Here is an 11,061-nt window from a genome sequence, read left to right as displayed (position 1 = left end):
AAAAATTAGAGAATAATAAATAAATAAAGATAAAATTGCCAAGCTCTACTGAGGGTCTTATATATCAGGAACCCCCAACTTTAGCACTGTTATTACTTTGAGCAGTCATAGAGCTCCATAGCTCAAGACACTGCCGAGTTAGGGTGCAATGACTCACCCTAACATGTTCCACCAGTAGCGTAGTTTTCTGAACTGACATAGGCCTACGTAGTAGTAGCAGCAGCAGCAGCAGCAGCAGCAGCAAGCAAGCAAGCAAGCAAGCAAGCAAGCAGTACAATGGCTCGTACCAAGCAGACAGCAAGGAAATCGACCGGCGGTAAGGCGCCCAGGAAGCAGTTGGCAACGAAAGCTGCCCGCAAGAGTGCTCCGGCCACCGGTGGTGTGAAGAAGCCGCATCGTTACAGGCCTGGCACAGTGGCTCTGCGAGAAATTCGTCGCTACCAGAAGAGCACTGAACTGCTTATTCGTAAGCTGCCGTTCCAGCGCCTTGTTCGTGAGATCGCACAGGACTTCAAGACTGACCTGCGTTTCCAGAGCTCGGCTGTTATGGCTCTGCAGGAGGCAAGCGAAGCCTACTTGGTTGGCCTGTTTGAAGACACCAACCTGTGCGCTATCCACGCCAAGAGAGTGACTATCATGCCGAAAGACATTCAGTTGGCCAGGCGTATTCGTGGAGAACGTGCTTAGACGACAACACACGCGCGGCTATATCATGTTATTGGCTGCTGGTGCTGTGCAATGCAACGCGCACTCACACCAACAACGGCCCTTTTCAGGGCCAGTAGATGATAATTTTTCACATTGGATGAAAATCTGCTACTGCTTGCTTCTCAAAACCTAATAATGGATTTGATTTGCTCTGTAGTCTGATGCACTCTTCTTCCCTTCACTATCAATCAATCATAATGCTTCTTCTCTTGTGTTTGTTTGTGTCTCTAGATAATGCTGGCCCTTTTTGGGGCCACTGACACACTATTATCAATTTATTATTATGTCGGGATATCGTTCAGAAAGCTGTTTCCCATTTTTCTCTCTATTGCTGGTGCAACCACTCAATTTTAGTTGTTTGGTGCTGTTTTTTCATACACACTGTTTGGAGACCAAGGCTCTTTTCAGGGCCACTGAGACAAAAATTGTAAAAAGGATATTGTTGTATTATTTTCAACTGATCAAACATGAACATTAATTATTTTTGCCAGTAGGCTTTGTAGTCTTCTTCATGTTTGACGCAACAAGGGAAAAGAGAACTTTCACCACTCATGTGAAAATTGTTTGTTGTTGAAAATTTGTGGAAACGTGCGAGTGGCCCTGAAAAGAGCCAACTAGCTTTATCAGACTAATATTCATCTCTACTTCAAACTCAGAAGAGACACTGTCACTACTGTTACACACAGTGTAGGCTATCAATCAATATAATAGCATAGTCATCACACTTGTGAGGCGAGTGACGGTAGCAAATGAATAAAATCATATTATTTTCATTTTGAAAATCAAACAGCTATTGGCCCTGAAAAGGGCCGTTGACGCTTGTATGCGGCAACGTTAGTAGACAAAAGGTTGATCACTCACAGGTGTATGATTCAAAGTGGTGGGGGGAACGCCAGCGTGACGTCACGTGTAGTAAAAATGTTCTAGAGTTAACACACTGAGCATACAGTTTATTCACTGTATCTTCAAATATATCGTCGTATAATCTCCTCAAGATTGACCTAGAACTTTAAAATTCTCCATACTTATAGCGAATGAATCACCGATTCTAATGATGTTGTTAAATATTTCAAGTTCATTCAACTTTTATGAATAAAATGAAGTTGAAAGTTTTTAATGAATCTAAAAACGTGACACGAAAAAGTTAATAAGCTGGAAAAGCGTTAGTAGACAATGTTATACTATTATAATTTCAGATTAACCCTTAAAAAATCTTGATAAACCAATGCATCGCAATAAACCGATCCCGATAAATCCGATGAATTTCATTCATTGTAAATGCACTGAACACATGCTGGTATCGAGCACATGTTCTACGAGAATCAAAATATCTCATCCCCGAAATTAACAAGCTGATGTATAGCCAAACTACAAAATATAAACACGACCTAGAAGATGAAGAAACCTTAAGGGTTTGAAAGGGAAGGTTAGGAGGTGGGGTTTTTGCTTTTATATGGCAAAATGATTGTATTATTCAAATGTTTTAATAATTATTGTAAAGCAGAAACAGAAAGCTTGCATGTCAGAAAATGTTTGTGTTATATAATTTAACTATACGACACCATATGATTTTCAAGAATGCGATATTCTGCCTACTCTGTACTACAGCCTACGTCACGGCTGCAGTTCCCCCACTCCAATTGCATTTCAACGAAAATACTATAGATGAGTGACCAACCTTCTGTCTACTAACTTTGTGTATGCGGTACACTTGTTGTTGTCAAGCGGATGTTGTGGTGGCATGCTAGTCGGCGGCGAGCGCGCACACACACACAAACTCTCTACTTGGAGCTGGTGTACTTGGTGACAGCCTTGGTTCCTTCACTGACTGCGTGCTTGGCCAGTTCACCGGGCAGCAGAAGACGCACAGCGGTCTGGATCTCCCGGCTGGTGATGGTTGAACGTTTGTTGTAGTGAGCCAGTCGGCTTGCCTCGGCCGCGATGCGCTCGAAAATGTCGTTGACAAAGCTGTTCATGATCGACATCGCCTTGGACGAGATACCGGTGTCTGGGTGAACTTGCTTCAGCACCTTGTAGATGTACACGGCTTAGCTCTCCTTCCTCTTGCGTTTCTTCTTCTTGTCTCCCTTGGCAATGTTCTTCTGCGCCTTGCCGGCCTTCTTCGCTGCTTTACCGCTTGTCTTGGGTGGCATACTGCTGCTGCTGCTTGCTGCTAGACGAGATCTGCTCAATAGGGCTGCTAGTCCACGAGTGTGTTCAAATTGACTGACTGACTGTGGGTGGAACAGGGTGAGTGAATCACCCTAATTGGCAGTGCCTTAGGCTGGTTTGCCTTATGACTGCTCATAGAATTAACAGAACTGAAAATTTTGGGTTGCTCCTAGATAATAGACCTTAAGTGAATTTGGCTTTTATTTTATTTATTTATTTATTTATTTTTATTAAGATATAATATAATATGTTTTGTAATATGGATAATATAATATTGAATATTTGTATCTTCGAATATTTATCTATTTTTCATTTATGTATATATTTGTTCATTTGACATTTATTTATAAATTTATACATTTAATTTTTTTTTTTTTTGTCAAATTCACTTTTTTGGGAGAAGTGTGATGGAGATGGGTTCACCTCAGGGGAATACGAGCTGTTTACAATGGTGACCTTAACGTCAAGTTGCTGACCATCAGTCTGGCCACCATTGTTGAAAAGGAAGTGGCTTTTTGGTTTGAACTGGTCGTGGTATCTCGTACATCTGCCTTACTGATGTACGCCACGACGTTGAAGCTGTGTCATGAAGTTTTCTTGATGTGAGCTGAATGAAGTGTTCAAATTTACTAGTGCTGCTTTATTTATTGACTTTGTGTGGAAACATTGTCGACCAATAGAATGCTTGTATTCAACTATTGGCTATGATTGCTACCAATCATGTCACGTCTACTCTAATTCGTCGAAATTCGTGCCACACATTGCCTATATATAGGTGCCGATTTGCAACAGATTTCCATTCTTATTCCATCGTTTCTACAGCACCGATCAACAAACCACAACCAGCATCATGTCAGGCAGAGGCAAAGGCGGAAAAGTGAAGGGAAAGGCAAAGTCTCGCTCATCCCGTGCCGGACTCTCCCCATGGAATGGGTTCCACCTCCGCCCCCTGTCATCTCTCACTCAAACTTCCCCCCTCTACCATCACAAAAAGAGCAGCAGCCATCAGCGGCGCTGAAAGAAGGAAGTTTGAAACCCACAGCAGAACAGGGACAAACCAGCATTCTGAGCTTTTTAAGCTCACAAAAGTTCATCCAATGGGTGGTAAACATCTTACCACAACTCGCCACAGCCTCGAATATTGGTGAGGCCATTGGAGCTATAATGAGTGCAATTCCCTCCCTCGCGCATTCGACTTTTGGTGTTGAACCACAAAGGCCCTTTTCAGGGCCAGCAATACATTTATTTTTCAATTATTATATTATATCAATGTTTGTTACTATAGTGGTTACTGTCTGTCTCCTAGACATATATCGGCTTTATTCTCACATAGGTCTGTCTGTCGTCACCCTCTAATATACACAAATTAGAAATTAGTTGGCCCTTTTCAGGGCCAATGGCACACTTTATGATCAAGTTCAATGAAACAATTTAATTGACTTTTGTGTGTCTAGAATAGAGAAGAATGTCAGTGTGCTAACCGATTTTTGAGATGAGAAGAAAATGTACTTCTCTCACACCTTCCATCAAATAACAATATTATTGTTCTCTGTCACTTGCTACAGTTGTGAAGCAGATGAAATAGAAAAATATCATCCAGTGGCCCTGAAAAGAGGCTTTTGCACTACTAACTCGTCAAACGCACACGCTCATCTTCTACTCTCACAACTCCAACTAAATATAATTAATTTATACACATGTCCAACTTCTTACTGTTCACCGATTGGATGATACCCATCAGGAACTAATAATATTCTGTTACTGAAAATGTGTTGGTGGCCCTGAAAAGGGCCTTTATGGTTCAGTACTGCTGATATCATACTATATCTTATGATGATTGAAAATAAAAGGCAAGTGGAGGCCCAGAAAAGAGCCGTTTTTATGTGAAGTGCTTGCGACGACAGCGGCAGGCCCCTCGGCTGGCTGGTGTGGTAGGTCAGTAGAAGAATTTACTTCTTCTTAGTGACAGTAGCCTTCTTTGGTTTCTTGGCGACGGCTGCCTTCTTTGGCTTCGGCGACTTGGGCTTCTTGGTAGGCGGCTTGGTGACCTTTTTCGCCTTAGGAGACTTGGACTTGGCTGCCGAAGCAGCAGCACTGCTCTTCTTCGCGGCGGCTGGCTTGCTAGCTGCGGCCTTCTTCTTCTCACCGGCGGCAGCAGACGTTGCCTTGCTCTTTGTAGCCGAGGCAACGGCCTTCTTCGGCTTTGCTCCGGCAGCAGTGGGCTTCTTCTTCTTTGGCTGAGCTGACTTCGGCTTGGCACTAGCCGGCTTCGGGGCAGCACCCTTGGCTGCTTCCTTCACCGAGATCTTGAACGAGCCGGCGGCACCCTTGCCTTTCGGCTGGGTGAGAGCTCCCGATGCGACGGCTGTCTTCAGGTACTTCTTGATGAACGGCGCCAGCTTCTCTGCGTCGGCCTTGTAGTTGGCAGCAATGTACTTCTTGATCGCCTGCAGTGACGAGCCACCACGCTCCTTGAGTCCGGCAATAGCAGCGTTCACCATTTCGCCGGTTGGCGGGTGTGCTGGCTTAGCACGCGGCTTCTTGGAGCTGGCTGCTGCTTTCGATGCGGCCGCCTTCTTCGCCTTGGCCGATGTGGATGCGGCTGGGACCGTTGCCGCTGGACTGGTTGCTGTCTCGGCTGACATCTTGTTGTTGAGTAGTAGAGTAGACAGTACTGGTATCGCTGCTGCTGATGCTAACTTGCTTTCAATAGCTTCGAGACTCTACGCTACGCTACTGGTGGAACATGTTAGGGTGAGTCATTGCACCCTAACTCGGCAGTGTCTTGAGCTATGGAGCTCTATGACTGCTCAAAGTTATAACAGTGCTGAAGTTGGGGGTTCCTGATATATAAGACCTTCAGTAGAGCTTGGCAATTTTATCTTTATTTATTTTTATTTATTTATTTATTTATTTTTCTATTATTCTCCAATTTACCTTTTTCTAATATTAATCAATATCTGATATACTAATATAGTTCGATTTCCATTTAATTTTCAAAGTTATAATATGTATAAAATATGTATATATATATGATTTTTTTTTTTTTTTCTGCCAAGTCTACTTTTTTGGGAGAAGTGGTAATGGAGAAGGGTTCTCTCCTAGGGAATGGAATACTGTGAACAGTGGCTGACTGACAATCAGCTGCTGGCACCTTTACAGCCCAACTGCTAACTGTCAATCAGGCCACCATTGTTGAAATGGGAGTGGCTTGTGGGTTTGAGGTGGTCGTGGTATTTCGTACATCTGCCTTATTGATGTACGCCACGAGATAGAAGCTGTATCATGAAGCTTTCGAGATGTGAGCTGAATGAAGTTGAGTAATTGAGGGGTACTGGCATATTCATAGAGTAACCTATTATTCACTGTGTAGTGAAAGTTGCAGATGGTTCTGATGAGTCTGTTTTGAAGGCCAAATAGACGTTTTCTATTGGTCTTCGATAGATATGGGAACCAGACTGGGGCGGCATAGGTCAGGTATGCTCTGATGATGGCTGTGAATATGAGCAGCCGAAATTTCAGGGGGAGTGAAGGGGTGACAAGTAGGGGGAATAGTTGTACAAACAGCACACGACAGTGTTGAATTTTCACTTTAATGTGTTGTTTGAAAGTGAGTGTTCTATCCAGAGTTACACCTAGGTACTTGACGGTATGGGACCATGGCAGGGCGTGGCCATGGATTTTGAGAGTGGGAGGAAGTTTGAGTTTTCGGGAAAAGGCGACAGCCACACATTTAGTTGGATTTATCTCTACCTTCCAGGATGAACACCAGGATGTAAGCAGGTTTAATTGCTCTTGAACATTCCTGGCCGCCCTATTCAGATTCATGCTGCTCGAGTGGAATGTGGTGTCATCAGCAAATAGACTTGTTTGAACTGAAGGTAGAGATGGCATGTCATTGATGAAGAAGGAGTAGAGGATAGGTCCAAGCACAGATCCTTGGGGGACACCTGCTGTTGCTGGGGTGAGAGCTGAAGAGTTTACTGAAGATGGGGTTTGGTTGTGAACTTCGAAATACCTATTAGTAAGGTATGACTTGAAGAGTCTTATTGTTGAAGGTGGAAAGACAGATGAAAGTTTATAGAGTAGTCCATCCAGCCACACAGTGTCGAAGGCTGCTTTGAAGTCTATAAAGACTGCAGCCACGTGCTCTTTCTTGTTGAAAGAATCTGATAACTGAGAGCAGAATTTCATTAGTTGCAGTGTTGTTGAACAACCTGCACGAAATCCAAACTGCTCTGGCCTTATCACACTATCTAATGTATCTCTTATATGTTTCTCCAGAAACATTTTCTCAAAAAGCTTTGAGAAAAAACAGGGTATGGAGATTGGCCTGTAGCTGGATGGTAGGGTGGAGCGTTTTCCTGGCTTTAGGAGCAGGAATAATTTGCTCTTTTTCCATTCTGAGGGGAAGTGTTGGGTGTTCAGAATGGAATTGAAAATTACAAGCAGGTGTTGGGCTAGCTCTGGAGGCGCATTTAAGATGGCCTTCCCAGAAATACCATCAAGACCTGGGGCCTTTTTTGGATTTGTATTTTTAAGTGCATTTGTTATATCTCCCATTGTAAAAGGTGAGAGATTATTTGGGGTGGGGTCTTGCACTGTTACTGAAACACTGTCAACTATTTTTCTAAAGTGGGTGCCGAGCTCTTGACTATGAGGGACGGGTGGATTTGAGAAGTGGAGTTCTAGATGGGAGGCAAACTCATCCACTTTCTCTTGGTTTGAGAAGATTAGCCCATTTGGGCCCTCAAGTGGAGAGTTTGGAGTGGAGTTTCGAGACTCATTGAAAACAACCGACCTATATAGACTTGTACGGACCGATATGGAAGCTGCAGCGGTGGCAAGCCAAAATTGTGATAGTTCAGTAGAAATTCGTGCTTGTTGGCCGGCACTCTTTTGCTTATAACTTTGCAATCGCTCGTGCTACAAAGCTGCAAATCGTATTGTTGGATTGCTCACACTATTCTCTTGACAACTGAATAGGTTTATAAAGTAGGTAATTATTAGTGATTTTCTATTGAAAAAGTCGTTCAAACACTCCCATACCCGGCCTAACTCGGTACACTGCAACACTTGATCGACTATCCATCAATTGTGTGCAAAGAAATTCACAAAAATACTATTGAGTCTGTTAGAGCATGTCAGTACGCATCCACACATGCAATAATATTGTACACTTTTATTGGTCTGGAACTAGATAATAGCCGAAAAGCTGACCACAGGTAATACACAGCCAAACACACTAGTACAGTACACAAGTAAGACACTTTTCTGTTGGAAAATCAAACAAATATGCATGTAATTGTAACTGAATGTATACTATTGAACATCCAGTCGACTTCTGAGTGTAATAGAATAATGTTTATCCAATTAAAATTGAAGAAAAGTTGAAAAAGTCATTTTCACCAGTTTAACTGGGCTCAGTGTGCATGTTGTGTCCACAAAATAAGCAAGATATTGAATGCAGGACACAGAATATGCAGTGAAAACTTTCCTATTTATTTGAATAGCTTGTAAATTATACAGAACGTTTGTGGTATGGTTAGCAGTCAATTTTGATTGAATTCAGTGTGAAAAACCATGTCTGTAATGTGAAAAACGCCGCTTTTCTTGTAGACTTGCTCCCGCGCTGTGTGGCGGGTTGCCTATCCACAGCCGTTGTCGGGCAGAGTGAATGTCATTTTATAATAAAATCTGTACTTATTGCACATTTATTGTTGATTCTATGCTCACATTGTATGTAGAAAGGGTATGCAGTGTAGACGCATTGATAATAACAATAGAAAAGCCAGTATAGATAGCTGGTTGTGCATAATCAGTTCACTATCAATTTAAAACACATTTGAATTTGGCGCCATAAAATGAACAGTCAGCTAGCTAGCCAATGACAATCGTTGTTGCCTCTATTTGCTAGAATATTGAGTTCTAATGGCTGGCGCACGCTCACACACAAAAACAAGCAAATAGAAGTGAATTTCCTTACAAATCATTTTCACAAAATTTAAATAGGCTGTTGTTATTTGTTGTATCTGTCTATTACTCAATCTATCAATCCACTCACATTATGCTGTATTATCAATGATGGAAAAATTGAATAAATGAAAAAAAAACAAATGTAATTGGTGGCATTTATTTTGTTCATGTTCACAGTATTTCAATAGGCTATTGGCTGTTGTTATTTGTGTCTGACTCACAATCACTGACTAACATCTGGTGCTATCACTCACTCACTCTCATTCTCACTCTCTCTCACTCTCTCTCACTCTCTCTCTCTCTCTCTCTCTCTCTCTCTCTCTCTCTCTCTCTCTCTCTCTCTCTCTCTCTACCTATCAATCTATCTATCCATCTATCAGGCTTTGTATATATCCAAACAAATATATTTATCTATTTGTGGACAGAATCACAAATCATATAAATATGATTAGGTAGGAACAACAGGCTTGGCCCAAATCCCAAAATTTTGATAAATTAATAAAATGTCCAAAAAATAGTTTATGTTTCTACTGTGAAACGTTATTATGATATTATTGTATGATCATTGAAAAAAAAAATTTCAAGTAGCATTAATATGAAAAAAAAAAAACTTCAAATTAGTAATGACAAGAATTCGACTACAAACATCATGAGTGCAGAGTGTGTAGATGGAGGTTTTATAGGAGGACAACATAATTGTTAACATAGTTAATCAAAAGTCATCAACAAACACTCTTCTTACACAATAATAATAATATTATTATTTACAAATATTAGTTGCAACAGACTAGTCGAGACTGAAGGTTTGAAAAGTGTTTTGGCGGCCCTGAAAAGGGCCTTTTTGCTGTAGTGGAGTGAAGCGTGAATGGTGAAGACGCGTGCGCGGCAGCAGTCCAATAGTGTGTTGTGCTGGCTGGCTGGCTTGCTTAACCTCCGAATCCGTACAGTGTACGTCCCTGACGTTTCAACGCGTAGACTACATCCATAGCGGTGACAGTCTTGCGTTTGGCGTGCTCTGTGTAGGTGACAGCGTCATGAATCACGTTCTCCAGGAATACCTTCAGCACACCGCGTGTCTCTTCGTGGATGAGACCCGAGATACGCTTCACTCCGCCTCGGCGAGCCAGACGACGAATGGCCGGCTTGGTGATACCTTGGATGTTGTCTCTCAACACCTTCCTGTGCCGCTTGGCGCCTCCTTTTCCCAGACCTTTTCCTCCTTTGCCGCGACCAGTCATGTTGCTGCTGCTAGTAGTCGAGTGAAACTGACAAATTTTGCGGAAAATGTGCCTCTATTTATACCCTAGTGATGACATTTGATTGGCCGACAGCCAGCCGCCAATGGTAGGCCAGCATTCATCAGCACTGCAATTGGTCACAAATTGTCGACCAATAGACAGGCAGTTGGTCTCAAATTTTGCTATAAATAGTGGTGCCGAGAAAATTTTCTGAACTGACATAGGCTTACGTAGTAGTAGCAGCAGCAGCAGCAGCAAGCAAGCAAGCAAGCAGTACAATGGCTCGTACCAAGCAGACAGCAAGGAAATCGACCGGCGGTAAGGCGCCCAGGAAGCAGTTGGCAACGAAAGCTGCCCGCAAGAGTGCTCCGGCCACCGGTGGTGTGAAGAAGCCGCATCGTTACAGGCCTGGCACAGTGGCTCTGCGAGAAATTCGTCGCTACCAGAAGAGCACTGAACTGCTTATTCGTAAGCTGCCGTTCCAGCGCCTTGTTCGTGAGATCGCACAGGACTTCAAGACTGACCTGCGTTTCCAGAGCTCGGCTGTTATGGCTCTGCAGGAGGCAAGCGAAGCCTACTTGGTTGGCCTGTTTGAAGACACCAACCTGTGCGCTATCCACGCCAAGAGAGTGACTATCATGCCGAAAGACATTCAGTTGGCCAGGCGTATTCGTGGAGAACGTGCTTAGACGACAACACACGCGCGGCTATATCATGTTATTGGCTGCTGGTGCTGTGCAATGCAACGCGCACTCACACCAACAACGGCCCTTTTCAGGGCCAGTAGATGATAATTTTTCACATTGGATGAAAATCTGCTACTGCTTGCTTCTCAAAACCTAATAATGGATTTGATTTGCTCTAGAGTCTGTAGTCTGATGCTCTCTTCTTCCCTTCACACTATCAATCATAATGCTTCTTCTCTTGTGTTTGTGTCTCTAGAAAATGCTGGCCCTTTTTGGGGCCA

The 11,061-nt window shown here is 42.9% G+C and overlaps 2 protein-coding genes and 1 pseudogene across 2 annotated transcripts; 1 reads left to right on the top strand and 2 right to left on the bottom strand.

Moving 5' to 3' along the window:
• Positions 1–229: 229 nt before the first annotated feature.
• LOC120351545 lies at positions 230–10,878 on the top strand. Its single transcript, XM_039429332.1, has 4 exons — positions 230–684; positions 3,703–3,984; positions 5,302–5,634; positions 10,319–10,878. Exons 1-4 carry the CDS (start codon positions 277–279, stop codon positions 10,781–10,783), a joined length of 1,488 nt encoding a protein of 495 aa, XP_039285266.1. The 5' UTR covers positions 230–276; the 3' UTR covers positions 10,784–10,878.
• On the bottom strand, positions 2,423–2,927 carry LOC120351688 (annotated as a pseudogene).
• On the bottom strand, positions 9,682–10,139 carry LOC111061741 (histone H4). The gene has a single exon (XM_022349439.2). The coding sequence runs from the start codon at positions 10,092–10,094 to the stop codon at positions 9,783–9,785; it is 312 nt and encodes a 103-aa protein (XP_022205131.2). The 5' UTR covers positions 10,095–10,139; the 3' UTR covers positions 9,682–9,782.
• Positions 10,879–11,061: the final 183 nt, after the last annotated feature.

The sequence above is a fragment of the Nilaparvata lugens genome, chromosome 5, assembly GCF_014356525.2.
Source record: "Nilaparvata lugens isolate BPH chromosome 5, ASM1435652v1, whole genome shotgun sequence".
Classification (NCBI taxonomy): domain Eukaryota; kingdom Metazoa; phylum Arthropoda; class Insecta; order Hemiptera; family Delphacidae; genus Nilaparvata; species Nilaparvata lugens.
This window is presented reverse-complemented; position numbering and strand designations above follow the sequence as displayed.